Source organism: Taeniopygia guttata, chromosome 28, assembly GCF_048771995.1.
Source record: "Taeniopygia guttata chromosome 28, bTaeGut7.mat, whole genome shotgun sequence".
Classification (NCBI taxonomy): domain Eukaryota; kingdom Metazoa; phylum Chordata; class Aves; order Passeriformes; family Estrildidae; genus Taeniopygia; species Taeniopygia guttata.
In genome coordinates, this window is record NC_133053.1 from 4,292,953 (window position 1) to 4,318,536 (window position 25,584).

The following is a 25,584-nucleotide window of genomic DNA, read 5'->3' on the forward strand; positions in this document are numbered from 1 at the left end:
AAACCCTTGTTTTGGGGTAAAACCCCTGTTTTGGGGTAAAGCCCTGTTTTGGGTTAAAACTGCTGGTTTGGGGTACAGCCCTGTTTTGGGGAAAAGCCCTTGGTTTGGGGTACAGCCCTGTTTTGGGGTGCATCCCTGTTTTGAGGTAAACCCCTGTTTTGGGGTACATCCCTGTTTTGGGGTAAAGCCCTTGGTTTTGGGGTACAGCCCTGTTTTGGGGTAAAGCCCCTGCTTTGGGGTACATCTCTGTTTTGGGGTGCAGCCCCCGTGTTTGGACACAGCCCCTGCTCTGGGGTACAGCCCCTTTTTGGGGCACAGTTCCCTCATCCCCACATCCATCTGCTCTCCAGGCCCTGTGGGGCAGCCTCGGGACAGGGACTGGGGGTTCACAGAGCTGTGACACCCCATCCAGGGGGACAGGGGGCTGGGATTTCACAGGAATTGTGTGAGTTCCTTAATTTTGAGGGTTTTTTTTTGTTTTTTTTTTTCTTTTTTTTGAGATCACCTGCTGTGAGGTGTCCTGAGCAGGGACACAAACCCCACTGCCACCTCCTAAAGCCTTTAATTTCCTTCTGATTGCTCACCTGGGGACAAACACTCCATCCCAGAACTCCCTCAGTGAAGGAGGGCACAGCCAGAGGATCATTTCACTTCTTCTCACCCCTTTTTTCTCAACCTCCAAGTCTGAGGAGGAGGGGACACCCCTGCAGGACCCTGCTGGTCACATCTTCACCACAGCATGGAGCAGATGCACCCCAAAAGTAATTTGGTGCAGTGGGTAAATTAATTTGTGTGGGTTTGGAGGACCATCAGGTCCAGCCACCAGCATCACCCCAAGTAACCATTTCAGCATTTCCAACTGCTTGAGTTGGTTTTTCCTCCTGTTGCAGAAATGTTCCAGGGAAAAGCTCTCCCCACAATGTTTGGCTGGAGGACTTTTCCCTGTGGGTGTTTGCTCCTACAAAAAAAGCTGATTTTAGAAAATTAAACACGTGAATTCCAGCTGCTCCCGTGTTGTGGCCTGGCTCAGGAGGGTGCTGAGGTGCTGTGACACGTGTCCAGCCCCTGGAGAGGATAAAATCACCCCTTGAGAAGATAAAATCACCCCTTGAGAGGATAAAATCACCCCTGAAGAAGATAAAATCACTCCTGGAGAGGATAAAATCCCCCTGGAACCCTCCCTTTCCTATTTGCCCCATCCCACCCCCCACCCCTGCAATTTTGTGGTGATTTCACACACTTTGAGAACTCACAAGTTGTTTCAGGCATTTGGCTGGAGAATTGAACCACCCTGTGGAGGGAAGAAAGGAGTTTGGATTTTATTTCAAGGCAGATCTCCAGCAGTGAGCACACGGTGTGCCAAAGGCCTGCAGAGACACGAGCAGCTCATGCCACAAGGACAAGAAAAGCCAGGGAATTTCTGTCATGAAAGCATCCAGCCAGGAGCCCTGTCCCTCTCCTGTGGGCAAGAGACACTCTGGGCTCGTTCACAAGCAGACAACACGAAGGGACCACTGTGACTGCATGGGAGAACAGGAGAATGAGCTGGTCCAGGTGGGCAGCACCTTCCCAGCTGGAACTGCAGAGTGACAGAAACACAGCAAGAACCAGGGAAAAGGAAAATCCAGGCCCTTACAGTGTCTCTCACACCCTGATGCAGAATCCAGAGCTTTTTGGAGCTCCTCAGGGTGGGGGTCCAAGCTTGGCTGCACAACCACCCCCATTCCTGAGTCTGGGTGGATTCCTGACAAATCCTGCCTGGTCCTCCTGCAGCAGAGGCAAAAAAAAACCCCAAAAAAAAAAAATCTCATTCCAAGTGCCAAGTTCCTGCTTGGGTAACAGCTGGAGCAGGAGCTTAAAATGTGCCTCATGCTCAGATTTTGAGGCCCTGGAGCAAGAATTTGAGGAAAATCCAATTCAGCCTCATGCTCAACACATCAGGACACAGCAGCAGCTGTAGGGAACCACTGTCAGAGAGAGGATGGTGAGGGCCAGGCAGGGGGAACCTGGCACAGGGAGATCAGCAGATGTCACATCAACAGCTGTGAGGGAAATGGCTCTTCCAGGATTAAATATCTGCCATGGAGTGGAGCTGGGGTATGACACAATATGGTGATTTCCATACTCCCACCTGGAGTGTTGTGTCCAACTCTAGGGCCCCCACACAAGAAAGACATGGACCTGTGGGAATGAGTCCAGAGATGCTGCCAGGGCTGGAGCCCCTCTGCTCTGGAGCCAGGCTGGGAGAGCTGGGGGTGCTCCCCTGGAGAGGAGAAGCTCCAGGGAGAGCTCAGAGCCCCTGGCAGGGCCTGAAGGGGCTCCAGGAGAGCTGGAGAGGGACTGGGGACAAGGCCTGGAGGGACAGGACACAGGGAATGGCTCCCACTGCCAGAGGGCAGGGCTGGATGGGAGATTGGGCAGGAATTGTTCCTGGCAGGGTGGGCAGGCCCTGGCACAGGGTGCCCACCCTGGATCCCTGGCAGTGCCCAAGGCCAGGCTGGATGAGTTTTGGAGCACCCTGGGATAGTGGAAGGTGTCCCTGCCATGGCAGGGGGTAGAATGGGATGGGCTTTAAAGGTCCCTTCCAACACAAATACTCTGAGATTCTGGGATAGCTTTGGAAAAACATTTTGGGCAATAAATTCAGCTACATGCTGAAAGGGCTCAACTCACCTTCGCTGTCCAAGCCCATTTACTCCATGGGTAAGAGTCTCCTTCCAGGCAGTAACTGGGGAAAGCAGACACCAGCACTGCCAGGGGCTCTCTGCACCATGCAAAGGCCACACAAACGACCCCAGTGCTTGGGAGATGGACTTTTCACACCTCTGCCCTCCAATCCCATTGTTAGAAGATGGGAACAATGACAACACCTTTGGTCAAAGCTGATGAGGCATCTCTAAGAGTACAAACCACAACAAGCCACTCACACCAGTCCCCAGCACAGAGGATGAGCCTCATCCACCAATGTGCTGTTCTTTTACAGAGAAAACAACATGCAGTGGGAGACTTTGGAGGAACACAGAGATTTTGCCATTTTCCTCTGCCAGATAACTCCGGTTACCTAGGAACAGACACTCCTCTGATGCGGCCAGTTCTCCTCATCAAGCACAGGATGAGCATTTATTGTCTTGTGATCAAGAGAAAAACACAAACAAAACCCAGAGCTCCACAGGTGACATGAAACATCACACACAGACACGCCACTGACACCCGACCACACCAGGAGCCAGGGCCGGGTTAATGGTGTTAAGAACTTTTAGAAATCTAATGTAAACATTTAAAAACATACAGAGGAGTCCAAAAAAAAAAAAAAAAAAAATTAAGCCATTTGTTCAGGCAGCGTGTTGGGTCAACTTTCTGGAATTACGGTTTCTGGCATGGAAGAGGAGGGAGGGGATGAGATGGAGTTGCCACCTGAGGTGCACTGATCTCCACGGGGTGTGATTTTGGTGTCCAGCTCCAACCATTTCAGTGAGCAGGCTCCCAGGCACCCCCTCTCCTTGCATCAAACATTTCCAGTGTGACTGAGGGTGGGTCTTCAGCACAGCCCCCAGATTCTCCAAGGGGAAAATCCCAAAGAGAAGCAGGATGTGGAGCCCCCAGCAACGCTTCTCCTCTTGGTTCCTTCAAAACCTCCAACTTGACACACTGAAATGGGGCAGGTATCAAATGGTTTTGAAGAATTTTGGCAAGAGGATGAGGATGGTGAGGGGCTTGACTGAGGGATATAGGTGCACCATGTCCTGGCTCCCAGGTGTGGCCAATCCCACCTTCAGCCCCGCTGACCCTCACCCTGTGGTGCATCCATCGTATTTCCAGGGAGTCAACGCCAGGCAGTTCTTTCATCACTCCGATGGCAAGCGACAAAGAACACTTAAAATTACACTTGACACTAGACAAAGGCACCTAAAAGCTTCACAATGCCATCAGATGTTCTGTTAAGAAGGCTCCAAGGGCTCGTCCTCCCAAGCACATTGCACACTCTCCAGGAAAAACCCCTGGTGTTGGGAGCACATTCCACGTCCCAGAGCCAGTGGAGGGTTGCTCCTGCAGCAGGGGTTGGTGTGGCTGTAAACTGAAATTTGGGGAAATAGGGGGTTGCTTTTGCTTTGGCCCTGGTAACACAGGGGTCGTGCAGACTCCAGACTGTGCTTCCCTCATTATTTACAGTGTGACACAGGACGAGTTAGTGGGGAAACAGGGAATTCTGCAGGGCTGAGGGGGAAGCGGGAGCTCTCCTCTGTGAACCGTGATTTCATTAGATAAGGCACATGTAGAGAAAAAATTTCAAAAGACCACTTGCAAATCAATTCCACCTACCTAGGACCATGTCCCTGTCCCTTTCTAGGAGCCAGCTTTGTTCTCCAGTTGCTCAGTGCGAATTTGGGAATTTGGAATAACCCCATGAACAGCCTGCCAAGGCAGCAGGCTCCGGGTCTGATCCCCAGGGTGCCCAACCCCTCCGAGGTCTCCCAAATGGAGCACTCTGGATCATTGGCCAAAACTTTGAGAGCCAAAGACTTGGAACACTCACTCCCTATAAAAAAATTGGAAACTGACCTCCCAGTTTGGACAGGTTTTAAAAAATTCACAGCAGGCTGAGGGGGAAGAGGAAACTGCAGCCTTTGCTGCCTGGATCGCTGTAGGACACAGGGAATTGGATGGCTCAGGCACAAAATGGAGATGAATGACAAGGTGGAGGATAATCTGTGGGAAAACAATCCCTCTCAACAGCTTCAACGTCCCTTCAGCTGATTGTTGGGAGAAAGACAGGCATCTCTCTCTCAGGAAGTCCTGCCAGCCACAGAGCCAAGAGCAGCCATGAGGACTAACAACCTTCCCTTGGTCTCCCAGACCCCACTGTAATATCTGGAGTCCAGCTACACCAGCAGAAGGCAGAACTAAACTATTCATTGTAACAGAAGTATTTCCAAACCACACTGGGGCTCCAGCACTGAGATCCATCATTATCTTGCATCCAGCACAAAACCTGGCTGGAAGTTACATGGGGAAATCTCACGCTGAGTCCCTGTACCAGGGTGAACGTCACCAAGGCCCAGTGTCAGCTCTGCGCTGGTTTCCACTGGGCTTTGAGCAATCATGAACCTAAGGAGATGAATCTGCACCTTTGGAACACACAGATCCAGCAAGAGGTTTTGGCAGCAGGGAAAGCAGGAGCTGTAGCATCACAACAGTCTGAGCCAGGCAAAGGAGGACTTGTGGGGACTTCCCATCTCAAAGGAGGACTCACCCAGGGCACCTCTGTTACCTGCAAGGATCCTCCCACGGAGGGTGGAGCTTTCACAAATCACTTCAGTGTCACCAGTACCAAATAATTTAAGTGCTGCATTTCCCTTAGAGTGAAAAATTCCACATTATTCATCCAGGAGAGTAAACACCAGTTGCTATTAATGCTCTGATTGCTTTTGCTACAGACGGTGCTGTGCTGGGCATTCCATGGAAGCTGAGCAGGAGCAGGGGCAGGAGCAGCTGTGGGAGTGTTGCCATCGTGGGGAAGCTGAGCCTTTTCCAGGGATGGTCAGGAGAGGATTCCCTCAAGCAAGGGCAGTGAAGGGTTTGTTCTCACTCTGCAGCGAGGCGAATACTGGTGACTCAAGGCAAACAAAAAGCTTTCTGCCATGGCCGTGCAGTGCAGTGGAGGTGGGAAGGGCTGAGAGCACGGATATTCCGCAGGGATCAGGAGGCAAGAACCAGAAAGGTCCCCGAGATGAGTGGGGTGCTTGGGGGGGAATGCAAATGATCTTTTCCAAGAACAAGAATAAAAAGACCAAAAAGGAGAGACTCCAGGCAGTTTGCAGCTGTTGCTGCTTAAGGCCATTGGTTTGCAGAGGGGTAGTTGGGCACTGTGGGATACTCTGGCAGGCTGTTCCCAGAAAAATTGCTGTACTGGGCCTCCCTGCTGGGAGGGTTCCTCCATGCGCCGCTGTTCCACTCATCTTGAGCCTTCTGGAAGCTTCCACCAGCCCCTCGGTAGATTTTATGTACCTAAGGGGTAAAAGAGAGGACAAGAGGAGAGTCAGCTCCAGGAGCAAAGAGCTGTGCCCCTGCAGAGCCACTTGGCAACAGGATTTGCCCCTGTCTTTGTGAAGAGCTGAATTTCCGAGGAACAAAGCACAAAAAATACAGTAATACAGTGAACAGAGGTGCAGATAGAGAATATCAACCCAAAACTTGAAAGCATTTTAGCTGCATGCCCAGAATACAGGTGGGGGATCCCACAGCAAGGCAGCCAGCCCAGGCCAGGGGGTTGAAACTCTCCAGTACAGAACCCAACAGCACTGCTTCCACAGAGCTTCTGTCTTCCCTGCCTGCCAAAGCTTTCCAGAGAGTCCTACTACAAATCCTTGTTTCTGCAGAGACACAATTCCCACCCTGTCACCTGGTCCCCACTGCAGATGCTTCACCAGTGACCATCCCAAAGAGCAACAAATCATAGAATCACAGGATTGCTGAGGCTGGAAAAGACCTCCAAGATCACCAAGTCCAACCATCAGCCCAGCTCCACCATCATGTTCACCACTAACTCATTTCATCCACACATTTTTTGAACACTCCTAGGGATGATGATTCCACCCTGGGCAGCCCTGTTCCAAAGTTTTACAATCCTTTCTCTGAAAAGAAATGTTTCCTAATATCCAATCCAAACCTCCCCACTTTACAGAGCCTCAGGTTGCTCCACATGAAACTTGCTTTGCATGACACAAAGCAACAGCACCACATGACACTGTGACAATTTCCAGCCTGAGCTGCCTTGTGCTGTCTAGATTTGTCCTCCAGAAACTCTGAGAGACATCACTGTGCAACCTTTCAGAGCAGTGATGCTTGTGGTGGCTGCTGAGCTGCCTCTTCACATTATTGTGATACACAGCAGGGATTCTCCAAGGCAGAGAGAGATCTGAAGAATCCCAGAATGGTTTGGGCTGGAAGGGACCTTAAAATTCATCTCATTCTGCTCCCCTGGCATGGGCAGGGACACCTTCCAGTAGCAGAACCTACCCTAATAATGCAGATGAGCATTGCAACTGCTGACATGGTGAACATGATGGCAGGGAACAGCATGAACACAGCAGCTGCCACGTTGGTGCTGAAGAAGGTGATGGCTGCCAACCATCCACTGGAAGAAACAGAAAAAGATACACAATAGCATTATAATCTGCTTTTCAAAGTGTCCTTTTTATCAGAAAAACTGTTTGTGTGCTTATAAGGCCCTGGCACAGGGTGCCCAGAGCAGCTGTGGCTGCCCCTGGATCCCTGGAAGTGTCCAAAGTCAGGCTGGACAGGGCTTGGAGCAACCTGGGACAGTGAAAGGTGTCCCTGCCCATGGCAGGGGGTGGAATTGGATGAGATTTAAGGTCCTTTTCAACCCAAATTATTCTCTGTTTCTGTGATTTATAACCCAAAAATTATAAGGCAGCATCTAAGCTCTTGAAAATGAAATGAAGAATGAAGACAATTGACAGAATTCAATGCAGGTATTTCCCTGAGATCTCAACTGTCACTTGCCAATATCCCTCACTAATCCAGTTGAGAGCTTTAAGGGACAGCCAGCTGCATGGATTTTGGGAAGAGAAGACATATTCCCAAGGTGCTTTTGCTTGTGCATCTAGAGACAAGAAATGGGATCAGGGAACACCAGGGTCCTGGTGTTAACACTCCATCTCTATTCCTTTGCTGGCAAAAACCAGGTGAGACATCAGCAATTCTGAAACCAGAGTGTTAAATGGAGTGCTAAGACTTTCCATTACTTGTAGTTTCAGCAGGAATTGCTCTCAAGTCTCTGCAGGCAGGAAGTTAAAATGCCAAATAATTATAACACAACCAGGGACAGACACTAACAAGCTCCCATTTATTTTAGGAGAACTCTCACGGTACTTCTCATAGGCCAACAATGAGTCACCACACTCAGCTCACCGTGTGCTGCCAACACTGAGGGCTGTTCTGACATGGGCCTGCTTACATGATAAAAGAAATGGACACTGAGGGAAGAGGCTACAAAGAGCAACCAGATCACAAAATGGTTTGGGTTGGAAGGGACACCTTCCTCTAGACCAGGTTGCTCCAAGTCCCATCCAACTTGGCCTTGATTTCTGCCCAACACAGCAATAAAACCTGAATTGTGCACCCCAAGAGCAGATACAGCTGTGCCACTGGGAAAATCAGAAAGCTTCTTCCTCTCCACCTTGTCCAGCCTCTCCAAGTCCGTGGAAGCAGCCACAGCTCAGAGCTCCTGGGCCTGCTGGAACATTCCCACTTACCACGCTCCCCATCCGGAGAAGCCGATTGCCTGCAGCACCGTGAGGAGGAACTGTGCCCCAAAGATGAAGAAAAAGGCCATGAAATTAAAGGAACTGTCCGACCTGTGGAGGAAGAAAGGAGGTCAGGTGTAACAGTGCATTCAGTCCATATTTTCCCCCATTCCCCGCACCCCTGTGACTCTGATCAGATAAACCTGGACCCCTCCTTCCTGCCCTGATGGGGTTGGCAGAGACAGAAAAGCCCTCCCTGTCCAGAGCCCAGATAAACCCCTGACCCTTCCTGTTCACCCTCTTTTCCCCTGCTCTTCCCTCAAACTATGCAAAAAAAGGAGCTGGACAACTACATCGGGGTAAGAGCCTCTTTTGGAAATCTTTGCCCATCTCCTGATGTTCCTCTTCTCAAGGCTGCCTGATCATTTAAGGGCTGAGAGAGGGAGAAACATCAGTCAGGGGGGCACTGGCACCTTGTGCTGCTCCACATCCATGTCTGACCCCACTACAGTGGTGACTCCAGAGGATTCCCTCCCTGGCTGTATGCTGGGAGGCTTTTCCCCCTTCCCTGGCAGTGAGAGCACACAGCTCCATGACCCAGCAGCACAGATGGTCTCCCAAAAATCTGGCTCTTGCAGTTGCTCTCCCCAGGGAATTGCACATATGATGACACACAAGGAGAAGCTCAGGGACACGAGTCTCCTACATAGAGAGTCTGAATCATTCCCTGACCGAATGTCAGCCCAGCCTGACACCTGCCCAGCTCTGCCCTGGCAAGGAGGCATGCAGGGGCCTGATGCTGGCAGTCAGAGGGAAAATGATCACTGAGCAGGAGAATTCCAGCTGGGAATGTCTCAGTGTCTGTTTGTCATCATGTTCCCACACCCATGGTAAATAATCCAGCACTGGTACATCACAGCCATGAGAGAGGTGGGTGGTACCCTGAAAGCACAGGCACACTTCCCATCTCTGCAGGCTGCCCATTCCCAGGATGTACAGGTGAGGTCCTTGAGTTTAGGCAGGTACAATAATTAGCATGAAAATGACCCCAAGGAAGATGCTGACCAGAGACATTCACAGTCTCTGTCATGGGTGCACTGAAGGCCCAGCAGTGCCCTGTCACAACACATCAAACCAGCCACATCAGGCACATCTAAAGTTCCTTAAACTATCATTTTTTAATGATACAAATGATTCCCATAATCTAAGGAACTCAAAGCGACAATGATTTATCTACAGATCTACAAAAAATGCTTCAGGTGCTTGTGAGGCAGTTTGGTACAAAGGAGAGTTAGGAAAAGAGCTCCAATCACTGCCAGCCCCTGCTTAAACCCTGAAAGTGTTTAAATGCTTATTATTTTAATTATTTTTATTATGCTAATGATTGTTAATTTTATAATTCTAGCCCCTGATGCCTTGGAAGGAGATGAGGAAGGTGAGGCATGTTGAGAAGCCTCCAGCCAGACCCACACTCCTCAGAGCTGCCCGTATTGGTCCGGGTCTCTGTCACAAATGGTGGCTCTGGAACATTTGTTATCCTTGAGTATCCTCACACTTCAAATACCCCCTCAGAGTGCAGCATTGAGAAAGAAATACTTTAGGCAGGGGCCTGCTGACAGTGGTGCCTGTCAGAATCCAATTAACAAGGATTAGGCTCGAGGCTGAGCCTTCAAACAGACTTTTGCAACTCCGACCTGAAGGGGCTGGAGGAGTCTTCATTTGAAAGGATCTGCAGGAATTAGTGGGGATACAGAGAAAAGGTGATTTCTCATCCAGCTTTCTGGTGCAGATTTGCTACAGCTTTGCCCTAGCACCAAAGCTCTGCAGATAATTTAATTTGGGATGCAGTGGGATGACGAAGGCTTTACAGAAGCATCCTCACAGGACAGGGTGCCAGCACTGAAGGGTGGCCTCCTCCAGGACAAGTAGGGCAGATTTTGTTTCTGGAATCACCACTTGTGATTCCAACAGTGCTGTCCCTCTGCAGTGATTTCCACGCCCCTCCCCAGCTGCTGTCCCAGGGGATGATCCCTGGGCTCCCCACTCTGTCCCTGGGGTTGAGTCTTTTTTTAACTGCAAGTCTCTGCACAGAGTAACCTCGGGGACCTCTCAGCATTCGTTGCATAAACACATCCAAACAACGTTCGAGGAGTAATGAGAAACGGCCCTTGTGGAGCCCGGGGGAGGTCAGCAGGGAGGAATAATTTTTCCCAGACTTTAGAATGGAAATTCCTCTTTAAACAGAGCTCCAGCACTTGGAGGCCCTGGGGCTTCAGAGCTCGAGATGGGGAAAAACTCCGGCCCCACAGGGCAAGAGTTCAGAGCTGGGATTTTCACGTCATTTGGAACTTTGAGACAAATCCAATCCTCTTTCCAGCAGAAATGACCCTCCCCTGTACTCCAGTGATGCCACTGCTGATTTAATAGCATCCAACATCCAGTGCCCAGTGCTGTGGGCACACAAAGCATCAGTTCAGAAGCACATTTAAACAATTAATTTATCATGGGCTAGACAGGACCCACCTGTCACCTCCTATTTCTATCAGCTGCTTTTGCTGCCGTCCAAACTAGCTCATCACAGAGTCTGGTGAATAATCAAAATGCAGAGTATCCTACCAGGAACAGCTTTACCTTCAGGGGGCAAACCCCTGGCTGGTGTGTGGGGTGTGGTGGTGGCACTAGGCAGACCCCTCCTTTCCCTGTGTCAGGCTGGAACTGCTCAGGACCCTCCTAGCTCTGTCAGGCTTTACACATTAATGTTTGAGTGATGCCTCGTGGTCCACAGCAAATGCAAATGATTATTAATTAAAGCAAAAATGTAGGATGGCTTTAAATATTTGTGGAGTTTCAGAAGGACTGACTCCAGGGTACTGCTTTTATCTAAACAACTAAGCAGACAAGCTCTCAAGTAGCTGGAGACAGGAATCAGAAGAGTTCTCAAAAACTAATAATAAGCCTCAATGAAGCTTTACCAAATTAGTACCTATTTTAATGCTGCACTGAGATGAGGGTGCTGCTAAGTTTGAGATATTAAAGTAAAATACTAATTTAACCCTCTTAGAAGTGCCAAACTGCTCGCCTCCAATCTTATGTGACCCTCAGTCCTCTGTCTAGTGTTTAGAAGTAGCCACATTCTGAAAGCAAACAAGACATTCAGACATCAGGTGCTCTCATGCCAGTCAGAGAGATCTCCCCCAGCAGCACCACCCAGTAACAACCAGGGAAACTTCCAGAAGCACCTCCCGGGCTGGCACTCACCGAAAGGCTTTGTAGGCAGGGCGGAACCAGCAGACGTAGCCACAGGGGCTGAAGAGGATCAGCCAGAGGATGGCCAGGCCGAAGTTGACCCCGTAGCCTCCCCCGATCCACCAGGCCAGGCAGGCGATGAGGTTCACGGCCAGCGTGATGCAGTAAACTGGGGAGAGGGCAGAGGAGAGAACCTGGGGTGGGACACTTCCAGGATTTTGGGAGAAAAGGAAACAAAAGATAATGGCTGGAGCTGTGCCAGGCCTTGGCATGGAGCTCAGGGAAAGGTTCTTCCCCCCGAGGGTGCTGGCACTGCCCAGGCTCCCCAGGGAATGGGCCCGGCCCCGAGGCTGCCAGAGCTGCAGGAGCGTTTGGACAGCGCTCTCAGGGCTGCTCAGGGTGGGCTGTTGGGGTCTCCTGGTTAACACCAGGAGCTGGACTGCTGGTCCTTGTGGATCCCTGCCAACTCAGGATACCCCAGGACCCCGTGAAGCCCCCAGGGTGACAATGGGAAGGGTCCCTGGGGCAGCAGTGCAGCTGCTCTTAGTGAGCCGCAGGCTCCTGTGTGACCTGGAGCTGGGAGCACAGGAACATCCAGTTTCCAGAGGGATCCTGCAGCACAGGGATCAGGGAACTCTTTTACAACCTGTCAAAGCATGGAGAGCTTAGGTAGCAACTGATGTGACCAATACAAGACTCAGGCCACTGTTATTATGAATTATGAGCAAGGTCTAATTTCCATTTATAGTAAAACCCCTTTGTGAGAGGAGAGGGGGGTGACCCTAGCCCTGCCTCGTCTCTGAATGGCTCTGTGCTTGCTGGGGCTGCCTCAGGAGCTATCTCTGAGCCAGCTCAGTGCCTTGCAGGCTCTCTGCTTCCCTGGGCCTCTGAGGAAGCCTGGATATCAGCCTGGGGGCTTGGCAGTGCTGCCTTGAGCAAGGGGATAAACAAACTCCAATCAAGCTGAGAATATGGGACCACAGGGTTGGCTTAGAGGCCTTTTCACATCTCTGTTCCTGTCACTTGGATAAAAAGGAACAGTTGACAAAGGCCCCCCAGGGCACAGCAGTGCTACACTAGGTAGCAGTATATGAAGGGATGCTGCTCCCCCATTTTCTGGGAGCTCACATCCCTGAAAAGGGGGGGTCAACCCCAAGCCAGAGCCTCCCCACAGCTGTCCCTGCATCCCCCCAGGCTCTGCCAGGCTCAAAGAGGCCAATTTACAAGCTCCTATTTTGGAAAACTGGTGGTGACTCTTCAAACCCTTTGTGGTAACCTGTATCAACAAGCACAGGGAAAGGAGAAGGTGGAAGGTCCAAACACCAAAGGCCCTCCAGCACAGCCTGGTGATGAACTCATGGTGACTCTCTGGACCTTGGCCTCAGCTATTCAGGCAAAATTAAACCCCTGAACTTCTCTTCACCTGACAACACAGTCAGGGGAACAAAACCTATACCCAGCTGCTGCTTCTGGCCTGAGAGTAAAATAAAACACTGTCTTACTGCAAAAAAAAAATGTCTTCTGAGTAGACAATAAAGCTTTGTACACAATGGTTTGGATGTGTCTTAATGTTAGGGAGAAGAATATGAGTTATTTAAATTAATTATTCCTAGGTATTTAAACTAACAGTTTGTATATTCCCCATCCATGGAAGTGTCACAAGCCAGGCTGGACAGGGCTTGGAGCACACTGGGACAGTGGAAGTTGTCCCTGCCCATGGCAGGGGGTGGCACTGGGTGGGCTTTAATGTCCTTCTAACCCAAACTATTCTGGGATTCTATGAATCTATGATATTTCATTTACACATCAATTAGCTGTACTTCTCCAAATATTCATTTTCAGAAGCTGTTTCTCCTCCAAAAGTTGCTTCTTTTAAAACACCAAACAAAACAACACCGAGCCAAGGGCATCTGCAAAGTTTTAATGAACTTTTGTCTCTCCCTGTGCTTCAGGTCCGAGTTTGTTCTCCAGCAGTGGGAGCTCTGGTACAACCTTCCCCAAACCTCCCTCCACCTTAATCCAGAGCTCACATCCAATTAAAGTAATGAGCAATCACCCTTTCAACAACAACTTGTGTGTTTCTACTTTTCAAAACTGGCCTTTTCTTGTTTACCTTCCTCCCTTTACACATCTCTCTCCAACCCACGCCAAAAAATCAGAGAGACCCCCAAAGGAAGTGCACTGCAGATGGAAATGTGAAACTCCTGAGTGCAGGAGATGGAAATGTGAAACTCCTGGTGCAGATGGCAGCTCTCCTGGCCATGCCCAAATCCCTGGCTCTCCTCCAGCCTGCCACTAACTCGACTGAGGGACTCTTTGTTTTGGGAGACGGGAGGACAAAGGCGGCTTTACAGCTTCGACATCGCACCAGTGAGTCTGGAGGGACAGGCAGCTTCTTCAGGCAAGAAAATTACAGAGCTCATTGCAGCAGCTCCACATAACCAAAGAACAATGGAGCCATGGATTATGCCATTATTTATGCACACAAATCTCTCTCCTACACACATCCCGTGCATCTGGAATAAAAGCCACGCCACCAAATGCAGAGCTGGCAGAAAACAAGCTTTCCTTCAGTGAGAAGGGTAAAGAGGATGACAAGCATTTGGGGGGAAAAAAGATAAGCAAGGCAAAAATATTTTTAATCTTGCAAAGCATTCCCTGTGGTTTCCTAGGCCTGCCACACCGATTTCATTCCTTGTGGAAGAATGGTCAATTTTCATTCCTGGTTTCTCAATGGCTGAGGCAAACAACAGGAGCCCAGGGCCAGGAGCTCTGTTCACACAGAGTATCAGCACATCACCAGCTGTGACAGGGTCAGTTCCCAACTCCAGCAGGATGTTTGGGGGGCTCTGGAGATCTAAGGAAGAGCCAGCATGCAGCTAGAAGATACTGCTTCCATTGGGAAGGGAAATGTGGGGATAAGAGGGAATTTTGGCCTTTGTAGAGCGAGCTGGGGAGGCAGGCAGCAGCACATGGGTCACATTTATTTTGTCTAAAATTCTCCTATTCCTCTTACTGTAGGGGAAATGGAAATTTCCTTAAGGAAGCTATTTCTGGGAGTTAAATAGGGTTTACAAAAGGCTGGAGAGGGATTTGGGATAAGGGATGGAGGGACAAGACACAGGGAATGGCTCCCACTGCCAGAGGGCAGGGCTGGATGGGAGATTGGGCAGGAATTGTTCCCTGGCAGGGTGGGCAGGCCCTGGCACAGGGTGCCCACCCTGGATCCCTGGCAGTGCCCAAGGCCAGGCTGGATGAGTTTTGGAGCAGCCTGGGACAGTGGAAGGTGTCCCTGCCAAGGCAGGGGTGGGATGGGATGAGCTTTAATGTCCCTTCCCACCCAAACCAGTCTGGAATTCTATGATCATTTGACATTAATAAAGGTATCAAATGTGGTCTGCTTTCTCCCTCAGATTTACTATTAGACTTTTCCAGCACTGATACCCTCCTTTCTCCAAGATACAAGGATTCAAGGCACAGAAACTTAAAACTCAGGTATAAAGTTATATTAGAATATTGTAAGGGGGACCACTGCTCCTCAGCAAAACTTTAAAACACATTAGTCATTGAGATCTATGGGGTTTTAATACACAAATATCTTTTTCCAGCACAGGTGTTTTTATTCAACTTACAGATCCACACGTGATAGATTCTCTTCACCAGGAACTGGTAATCGATGGGGATTTCATCAGCAAAATTCTGGTAGAAACATGGTTTCAGAGGGATGAACTTGGGGAGTGGTGGGAAGTTATTCACCTTTTCTGGAACACAGAACACAGATTTCAGCTGGGAGAAGAAATGTGTTATATCCTCCACACCTTCCCAACACTGCTGCATGTTCATCCTCTCTCTGGACCACAAATATATTGGTTTTCTTCCTTTAGCAGTGGACAGGACATTTGTTATACTATACACAAGGCTGAGAGAGTGGAATAGGAACCAGCAAATAAACAACATGTGGATTTAACAGCTTTACACATCAGTGTGAAATTATGTGAAAGGTGCTGCAAAGAAAAACAAAAACCAAAAAAAAAAAACTTTAAATAAGCTCCAGGATGAGCTTACTCAGGAAGGGGGAGGTGTCAGCAGCATCTGGGGGAAACAGCTGCACAGAGGTGTTCAGTTACAACCCTTCAGAAATCCACAGCAAGAGGAAAGAAAAGCTGGGAAGTGTCCAGACAAGCAGATTTACCTTCAGCCACCAGCTCTGGGAAGGCAGGAGCATGTCCTGGCCATGGGTCAGGCCTTAGGAGCTGTTGTAGCCTGGGACAATAAGGAAGGGTACCTGAAAGCATCCCCAAACTGGAATTGTGTATTCAGGTATCACCCAGTTCATGGAAATAAATCAGAGGAAATAAATCCAGGAATTCCTGGAATTCTCAGGGTGCCCAGAGCAGCTGTGGCTGCCCCTGGATCCCTGGCAGTGCCCAAGGCCAGGCTGGGCAGGGCTTGGAGCAGCCTGGGACAGTGGGAGGTGTCCCTGCCATGGCAGGGGTGGCACTGGATGAGCTTTAAGGTCCCACCCAACCCAAACCATTTTTCTATTCCATGATTCTGTGTCGGGGATTATCTTGTTTTGAAAACACACAAGATTTTTAATGGAAAAAGGGTACATTCAAGTTTTTCCTGCAAGGTTAAGCCATAGGAAAAAAAAAAGGCAAAGAAGAAAAAGCAGTGCATTCAGAGACAATAAATCAGCAAATGCTGCCAAAAGCTATATGGTGAAGAAAACTCTACCTAGAGAAGAATTTCTGTTTTAAAATCAAGTAATTAAATGCCTAAATCCTCTGCTGCTGTCAGCTCCCAGATTTGTCTGTGTGTGCCTGGATGTGTGCTCCTACATGTTTGGGAATGTTTGCTCTTGCCTTCCAGAGCTGATTAAAGTTTGATTTCAGGGCATTGTGACTAATTGTCTCTAGCCTCCTTCAGCCCCAGTAAACAGAATTAAAAACAACCAGAGGAAGAGATGAAGAATGTCCTGGGAAAACCTCCAAATGGCACAGGAGACAAGAGGAAATGTCTGAACAAGAACTGTCAGCACAAGAGTTCCCCTTCCCTTCCCATTATCTCCGGCTGAGGAGACATTTTGCAGGAGCAGCTCCTCAGCTCCGTTTGAAGGTTGGCAGGGAAGAGCCTGGAGCTGCAGCCAGGCTTTAGGAAGGAAAAAAGGCTTTCCTCATGCATATTTTCACACAGAAAATATGGTGAGAACGCCCACTGGGAGTACATCAGAAGTAGCTATGGAATAATGTCTGAAGTCACCAGCCCGATTTGACTTCTCCTGATAAAAACAAACATCAAGTCTCTTCTGCTCCTCCTCACCCTTCTCCCTTAAACCCACTTTACATTCATTCAGACACCCTCCAAGCTGGTTTGTGTTACTGGTTAACACCACTGCTGACTCCATCCCACGGAGAGCTGATGGCCCACGGATGCTTTCAAAGTCCACAGGAATTTGGACTCCTCTGCATTAATTTTTTGTTTGCTGTAAACACCTAATGGGATTTCTCCTGCACAGTGTGTCCCTGCAGCCTAGAAAGGGATTTAACAATGCTGGATCAAGGGAAAGGGAGGGGACACAGCTTTTAAAGCTGAATGGACAGGTCTCCAGGGAAGCCAGTAAGACCAAGATTAATCAAACACAGTAAAAGCAGATTCTCTGACTTTTTTTCTTTCTTTTCTGAGGGACGAGGAAACTTGTTCTGTTCCTTTTCAACAGCTGAAGCTGCAGACTGTTCCTTTGGTTCTGTTCTCTCCCATTTTCTGTCATGGACAGCAGAGCTGCTGCCAGCTCCCAGTGCAGAGCTCCTACATGGTGGGGCCAAAACCAAGCAGCCACTGCAGTTTGTCATCTTTCAAGCTCATAAAATGGTCTCAACACCCCCATGATTGTTTGCTAGGTACACAAAGCTGGGGATTAAACCTCTACCCTGCTGCTGCCCAGCTGCTGCCCACCTCCTCCCACCCAGAGACCCTGCAGTTGCCAGCTGTTCTGGGTTACTTCTGAGATTAAACAAAATAAATTACATTCAAATATCCCCTGTTATGTCTGACTGCAGAGCTTGGAGTGCTGCAGTTCTCCCATCAAGGCTGGGATCAACACATCTGATCAGCAAATGCATCCCATGCTTTCAAAAACCAAACTGCATCACTCATGAGCAGCAGCTGGAGTCAAATTCCATACTTCCTCTTATTTAAAAAAAAAAGTTGGAATTTTGTTACTAATTTCACTGCAGGTATAATTCAGATGGACTAATGTAAATAGCACAGCTAGGAACACTGTGGAAAGCCTCTGGAAAGAAGGAATTATTCTCATGTACTTTGCTCCTGAATAAATTCCACTCACATAAAAGTTTCAAGCAAGTCACACCTGAACCTTTATCACTTGAGCAGGAACCTCAGGTGACAGATCAGGACACAGCAGGAAAATGAATGTGATCAAGGCAAGAAAAGCAGCTGAAAAGCTTTAGGGATCACCAAGGTCTGGGAGAGGGACACAGGTCACATTCCTGACATGTTACAGCCACCACAGCACCATGAACAACTCTCTGAAACCACTCTCCCTGCTTGCTGCACCTGAGGTGCTCTTACCTGCCATTTCTAATACTTGTGTTCCCTGGTGAGGTCTCAGACAGAGCAATAGATCTGTTGGAGAAATAAAATCAGGTCAGCACATGTCAGAAACTCCTGGAACTGGGAATGTTCCCAGTGTGTGACAAACAAGAGCCCAGGCTTCCCACTACTCATGTCCATCACCTACAGCAGGAAGGCTGGAGCCTCCCAAAAAGGATCCTGATTTCTCCTTGAGCACAGGAAGCCCTGGCAGCACCTCATTCAGCCACTTGGAAGGTTTGTATTATCCAGCAGCAAACAAATGTGCCCCTGGCACTGCCTGGCAAAGGCTGAGGATGCTCAGGGAGCCCCTGCCAGAACACCTGCAGCTCCCAGGGGCAGCCACACAGTCAGGGTGGGACCCAGCAGAGCTCATACATTGGATGAAGAAATGTGGAGAGCTCACCAGACTTAATGCCTCATTTAGGTGTTGAGATGATTTGTTGGCTCTTGGCTCTCTGTGGTGCTTCCCAGCTCCTGGAACAAACAGATAATCCCTGTTAGCTGGGCACTAAACTCCTGCTCAACAAAAAAAAAATAATCAGCTGGAACCAAACTCAACACCCCTTGTTCTTTTAGAAATCCTGCACAAATGCAGATTCATTCTTCCTGTTGGCACCACTGAGCGTGGCTGTAGCTCTGGCAGAAGCAAATCCTGGGAAGTTTACCCAGCATCAGCCGTGTTGCTGATTTTGGCAGAGCTGATCCCACAGAAATACACAGAGAGGTCTTGGCTGAGTTTTAAATCCCAACCCTTCTTCCTTAAGGATAAAAACACCATGTGTCCCTACCTGCAAATCCCAGAATGGAAACACAGAACACACAAACCAACCCTGTGGAGTCTGACAGAAATTAAGGCAGTCTAGACTAAAATCTGCCCCTAAAAACACCACCAGCAGCTGCAGCAGCAGTGGGGTCAGCTCAGCCACACTGTACCCAAATCCCTCAGGATTTACAGCAGCTGGTTCTGCTGAGACTGAGTGCTGTCCTCCTGTGTGCCCCAGGTAAGGTCTGGAGGCTGCAGAGTTTTGCACTGGCACAGCTGTTTTCTTTTTTGATTTATTTTGCTTTTCCTTTTTTTTTAAATTGAGCTACTCTAACCCAGCCTGTGGAGACAACAGCACCTGGGACTGTACAGCAGCCTGCTCTTCCCCTGCAGAGATGTACAAGCTTGAACATGTTTGCAAAGAGGAGAACATATTATTTTCCTGGACCAGTCCCTAGGAAGCCCCAGAGTGTGGACAGGAGGCTCTGTCCCCTTGGAGCTGCTCAGGGATCCATCCCTGCCACAGCTGAGGCCTCAGGGCTGTCCCTCAACATCAACACTGCCCAGCACTGTTTTGTAACTGATGGTTTGGAAATGGGAGCCTTTTGCTTTGCATTTTTCAAGTGGGTGAATAGAAAACAAAGGATGAAGATGGTTAAGAACACCATTAAAACTTCACCCCACCCTTCTGCAGCTGCTCCCAGTGAATTTCAGGGGGAGAACAAATGGCCCACGAACACCAGCTACACTAAAGCACCAAGAGAGAGGAATCCTTTACTGAAGAATGAGTCTGCAAGTAAGATTCTTCTTCAGAAGAGGATTATTTAGCTACTGCACTTCAGTTTCGGTGTCCTACAGCTGCAGAGAGGTGTTTGTCCACTGGAAAAAGAAGAAAAGACTGAGGGGGACATTCTTGGCTTGACAGAGCCAGACAATGGATTTCCTGCAATGGCCAAACAATGGTTTTCCTGTGCCCTCCTCTCAAGGAGACCTGTGGTGCTGCAGAGAGGTTTTAACTCAAATAAATAAATAAAACCCCCAGACAAAGCAGCATTCTGGTGAAGCACCCCTTTCCATAGAAAGATGTGGTTTGGATCCACAAAGCAGCATTAAGAACAATTCTTTCAGCAAGGATAAGCACACAAGGCCCTGTTTTACACTGGGTAATCACTTCCTGAGATGTGCTGACCTTCCCAGCTCCTGGGAAAAGGATAAGGAGCTTCTTCCCAGGAATGTCTTCCCAATATCCAAGCTAACCATGCCCTCTGTCAGTTTGAAACCATTCCCCCTTGTCCCTTCACAACACCCTCTTATAAACAGTCCCTCTCCAACATGTAAATCAGACCCCTATTCACCTGGATATTTTCAGGTTAATTCAGAATAGGTGAAGCCCAACACCCTGCACCCACTGCAGAGATTTTCTTCATCTATAACCCACTGCTTGTGGAGGGAGGGAAAACCCACACATGCTCAGGAAACTGGTGTGAGGTGAGCTTCCTTTTTCCACTCTGCTCATCCGTGGTCAGTGAGTAACTCTGAAGTTCACACTCCAATGCACATGACTCAGGAGTCCACTGGAGACACTTGGAGCTTTTCTTCACCAGGATCTTGCAGACAAAATGCCCTCTGTCAGTTCCAGGGACACCACTTCCCTCCAAACCAAGACACAAACACAAACAGTGCTGTTTTTCCAGGCAGACAACAACACGATGCCTTCGAATGTGACTGCAGTCTGAAACACTGCACCACCTCAGATTAGGGAAAAATTTGTGAAGGAACACCAGTGGGAATCTGCTTTGAGGCACATTTTGAGTACTACAAAATCCCAGAATATCCTGAGCTGGAAGGGATCCTCAGGGATCAAATCCAGCCCCTGTCCCTGCCCAGACCCCCCAACAGCCCCACCCTGAGCAGCCCTGAGAGCGCTGTCCAAACGCTCCTGCAGCTCTGGCAGCCTCGGGGCCGGGACCATTCCCTGGGGAGCCTGGGCAGTGCCAGCACCCTCGGGGGGAAGAACCTTTCCCTGAGCTCCATGCCAAGGCCTGGCACAGCTCCAGCCCTTGCTGGGCTCCAGGAGCTGTCCCAGAGCAGAGCTCAGCCCCTGCCCCTCTGCCTCCCCTCGGGAGGAGCTGCAGCCCCCGAGGAGCCTCCCCTCATCTCCTGTGCTCCAGCTGAACCAGCCAAGTGCCCTCAGCCGCTCCTCAGACCTTCCCCAGCTCCGTGTCCCTCCTTGGGACACTCTCCAGCAGCTTTGGATCCTTCTTGTGGTGCCCAAAGTGCCCCCAGCACTGGAGCTGAGGCTGCCCCAGGGCAGAGCAGAGTGGGACAATCCCTCCCTGGCCTGCTGCCCCCAGGACAGGGCGGCCCTTTGGGCTGCCAGGACCCAGCGGTGACTCAGATCCAACTTGCCACTGACCAGGACCCCCAGGTCCCTTCCCACGGTGCTGCTCTCCAGCCTCTCATTCCCAGTGTGTCCCTGCATCCAGGGCTGCCCCATCCCAGGGCAGGATCTGACTCTTGCCCTTGTCACTTGTCACATGGCTGGGGGTTGCTCAGCCCCAAATTTGTCAGGGTCTCTCTGGGGCCTCTCTGCCTTCCAGGGGGGCAGCAGCTCCTCCCAATTTAGTATCCCCTGCATTCCTGCTACTGCAAACACTACTCAGTCCCCTAATTAATTCTGCCCACATCAAGTAGTTTTAAAAGTTTGATATTTCTCCCTCCTGTTTTCTCCACTATCACAGAAAAAAGTAAAGGCCAGGCCAAAAGAGGAGCAGTGACAGGGAGGTGGGAGAGCTGAATTCCTTCCTGCTTTGCCATAAATACACCAAGTGACCTGGAGCATGTCCCCAAGACCACATTCACAGGACACTGGCTCCTCTTGTGCCCTGCAGATGTCCCAGCCAATCTCAGAAGAGCCCAAGCTTTCCATCCAACAAATCTCCCAGTTTCTGAGTCCTTGCTTTAGGATATTTTCTGTACTGCCTCTGTATTTTCATTCTGATTTGATGACTCTGCTCCCAGGCAATAAGTGACAGGAAAGAGGAAATGGCCTCAAGTTGTGCCAGGGGAGGCTCACATTGGACATCAGGAGGAATTTCTCCATGGAAAGGGCGGTCAGGCACTGGGAGTGCCCAGGAAGGTTTGGAGTCCCCATCCCTGGAGGTGTCCAAGGAAGGTCTGGATGTGGCACTCAGTGCTCTGGGCTGGGGACAAGGTGGGGATGGGGCACAGGATGGACTCATGACCTTGGGGGCCTTTTCCAGCTTTAAGGACCCTGACTCTGCCATGCAGTGAGGCCAAGAGCTTCCACACAATCCTGTACTCCAGGGATTCATCCTGAGCACTTTGCCAAGAGCAAACAGAGGGGCAGGATCCCAGCACAGAGCAGAACTGTCCACACTCCCTCATCAACAGGGATTTAACAACAGGAACACAAGTGGAATGAGGAACCTGGGCACACCACACAATCCTGACAGCGGTTCCAGGTGAGCCTTTGTGGAGGACCATCAGCCTACCAGGATTTCAGAACCCACCCTGAGCCAGCAGACCCCAGACCTTTCAGAAGAGCCTAAAAGGAACGAGACCCCCGCAGGGATCCTGGAGATGTGGATTTGAACTGGCTTGGCAGAGAATCAGCAAGCAAACGCCTTTCTAGTGATCTCCCCAGCTGAATTTAAAGAGAAAGTGGTGGCTCTGCACTGGTTTCAAGACAAAAGGCTGGGTTTGAGCCTCTTCCAGATGCCCAGCTCTTACCAGGAACTTCCCAGAAGGCCCAAGGCAGCGACAGCCACTCCAAAACAATCAGCTCAGCACTTTAAACCCAGAGCTGACACAGCCTGGCTTTGCTGGTGTTTCCTCTCCCTGACACACCACCAGCCCTCACAGGGTGGGACACTGTCCCTGCAGTGGCACAACCAGCCAAAAAAATAACTCCAAAAGCCACCCAGCACAACCAGGGAGAATAGGGAAACTGTATGGCAGCACTGCCCTGAGAAAAGGAGCAGGGGACAGTGAAGTGACAAGGGTTATCCTCCTCCCATGTCATTCCAGGAGGCTCATGGGGACTCTCAGCTATACAGGGGCTCTGCTGCCCCATCTCCCCTCATCCTGGAGCAGATGTGGAAACAATTCCCCTCAGGGCTCCCCCAGCCTGCTGACACAGCCTCAGCAGGTGGGCAGCAGCCTTAACTTGCCTATGCAAAACCCACAGCGGACAAATATTGATTTTGGTACAACCACATGCAGAAGTGAAGCGTGACTGCTCAGGAACAGAAGCTCAGACAGAAGACAGAAAGCACAGAAACACCCGTGATTAGGACACAAGCCTGTTCCACCCCTTGTCACCTGCTCAGACTGGCCTCACACAGAAGAATCGGACTGCAGACAGCAGCAAAAATATTAATTAGCCCAGAAAAACGCTGAAATGCAGATAAATTAATACACCGATTGCTTAATTTCTAAGCCATTGCTCTCTTCATCACAAGTCCCGCAAAGGAGTTTCTTGAGAGAGTTACAAAACGCTGAGACCAAAAATTAGAAGGGGAAATAAAACTACAACATCCAGGTGGAGGGCAACACGCACCTCCCCGGTACCCGAACCGCAGAGATTAAAAAGGTTCACCCCGAACAGCCCTGGAGGCACGAATCTCCCCGGGGGGAGCGGGGCCGCTGTGCCACCCTGTCCCAAACCACGGGGGACGGCAATTTCCTCCCGGCAGCGGCTCCCACCGGGGCTGCCCCGATTCCTCCCCTCACGCAGCCCTTCCCCAGCCCAGCCACCCCCAGAGCTGCCCCGTGAGCGCTCCCGTTACACCCGGGCTGAGGGAGAGTCACGGCCCCCTCACGCCGAGAACTCCCCGCCGCCATCTCCCCCCACTCCTGACCCCCTGCTCCCCTCATACCCCAGGCTCCCCGCTCCCCCCGACCCTCAGCTCCCCCTCCGGGCCCCCAGTTCCCCCCGACCCGCATCTCCTCCGCCCATGTCGCCCCCGGCCCGATCCCCCCGCGCCCACCTCAGCGAGCGCCCGGTCCCGCTCCCCCCGGGCCGCCGCGGGGCGCGCTGGGAAACTGAGTCCCGCCAGCAGCCGCCGCCGCTGCGCGCACCGCGGCGTGGACTACAACTCCCAGCGTGCATCGCGGCGCACACCCACCGCTGTCATGTGAGGGGCAGGGCGGAGAGGAGGGGAGGTGGTGAGAGACGGCAGCCGGGAGGGACAGAATTGTCCAAAGTAGCGGGACTGACCCCGTTCGCGGGAGCTGTTCCAGGGGTCGGGACATGGCCGGGGGAGCTGGGGGTGCTCCCCTGGGCAAAAAAAGGCTCCAGAGAGAGCTCAGAGCCCCTGGCAGGGCCTGAAGGGGCTCCAGGAGAGCTGGAGAGAGACTGGGGACAAGGCCTGGAGGGACAGGACACAGGGAATGGCTCCCACTGCCAGAGGGCAGGGCTGGATGGGAGATTGGGCAGGAATTGTTCCCTGGCAGGGTGGGCAGGCCCTGGCACAGGGTGCCCACCCTGGATCCCTGGCAGTGCCCAAGGCCAGGCTGGATAAGTTTTGGAGCAACCTGGGACAGTAGAAGGTGTCCCTGCCATGGCAGAGGTGCAATGGGATGGGCTTCGAGGTCCCTTCCACCCCAAACCATTCTGGGATTCTGATACAGCTCAGTCCTGAGAGCACAGAATAAATTAAAGTTTATCCAATTAAACACTTTGAATGGTTAATTTTCAATCTCACTCTTTGCTAAAAGCTAAAATCACTACTTCCAATATTATTAGTTGTTTGTGGGTTTATAACTTTACTTTTTTAAATTTTATTTTTTACTTCATAGACCAGACTTTATATTTCTTCCTGTAAATTTTGTGCAATATACATGTATGTACCCACAGAGCACACCTCAGTAAAAAGGTTGTCACCCACACATTGTATTAGTTTTTATTTAATGTTATGAAGAATTCCAGCAACAGTTTTGTTCTTAAATTAGTATTTCTTCCTCCCCTGCCCTCCTTTTCTAAGCTACCTGGTCTGAAAGAGGAAATTTTATTTTGTTTATTTAATTTTTTTTTTCTGGCCCCTTCCAGCCTGAACACTTTTGTTCTGTTCTAGAGCTCCTGAAGTCTATATTTTCACCACATTAGACTCCTTAATGTAGGAGGGATCCCTCTCCAAGGTCTCGGCTCTGCAAATCTGTTAAATTTGGTGTATTAAAGCTCGGATTTAATGCATTTAAGTGCATTTCCAAGCACTGGGGCCGTGCTTTCCTTCACTCCCAGCTCCAGGGAGTGGGTCAGACTCATCCCTCCTAGCTGGGCAAATGCTGACACCTCTCTCTGAAAAGTTGCCCTAAAATTTCCCCAAACCCCACCGAGCTGCCCCAAAATCCATCCGGATCATCGGCTCACAGGGAATATTTTGGGTGTGAACCAGCAGAGGTCACTCGGCCCCAGTAAATCCAGTGCTGCTGCACCAGTAAGAGAGGAGCGTTACTGGGAGACAGCACCCAAACTCCTGTCCCCTGTCCCATGGGATCCCATCCCTCCTGACCCCGCACTTCAGCTCTGAAACCTCCCTGACAATTCCCAGCTTCTCCCTTGGAGCCTTTTTTCCCAAATATTTTTTTTTTGTTTGTTTGAAGAGCAGCTCTTCATGAGGAATTTTTTAATGGATTTGCCATGCTTTAATTTATTATTTTATTTTCTCC

At 50.2% G+C, this 25,584-nt stretch overlaps 1 protein-coding gene across 1 annotated transcript; it reads right to left on the reverse strand.

Moving 5' to 3' along the window:
* Nucleotides 1–3,087: 3,087 nt before the first annotated feature.
* On the reverse strand, nucleotides 3,088–24,015 carry SCAMP4 (secretory carrier membrane protein 4). Its single transcript, XM_012571260.5, has 8 exons — nucleotides 23,904–24,015; nucleotides 18,532–18,602; nucleotides 18,105–18,158; nucleotides 15,146–15,274; nucleotides 11,526–11,682; nucleotides 8,277–8,378; nucleotides 7,018–7,135; nucleotides 3,088–6,006 (listed from the first exon to the last, which is right to left on the reverse strand). Exons 3-8 carry the CDS (start codon nucleotides 18,109–18,111, stop codon nucleotides 5,830–5,832), a joined length of 690 nt encoding a protein of 229 aa, XP_012426714.1. The 5' UTR covers nucleotides 18,112–18,158; nucleotides 18,532–18,602; nucleotides 23,904–24,015; the 3' UTR covers nucleotides 3,088–5,829.
* Nucleotides 24,016–25,584: the final 1,569 nt, after the last annotated feature.

Coding starts and splice junctions, on each gene's coding strand:
- SCAMP4 (XM_012571260.5), bottom strand. Junction 11,683..15,145: donor AATCTATCACGTGTGGATCT/GTAAGTTGAATA, acceptor CCCTCTCCCCAG/TTTACTGCATCACGCTGGCC. Junction 6,007..7,017: donor TGCTCATCTGCATTATTAGG/GTAGGTTCTGCT, acceptor TTTACCCCTTAG/GTACATAAAATCTACCGAGG.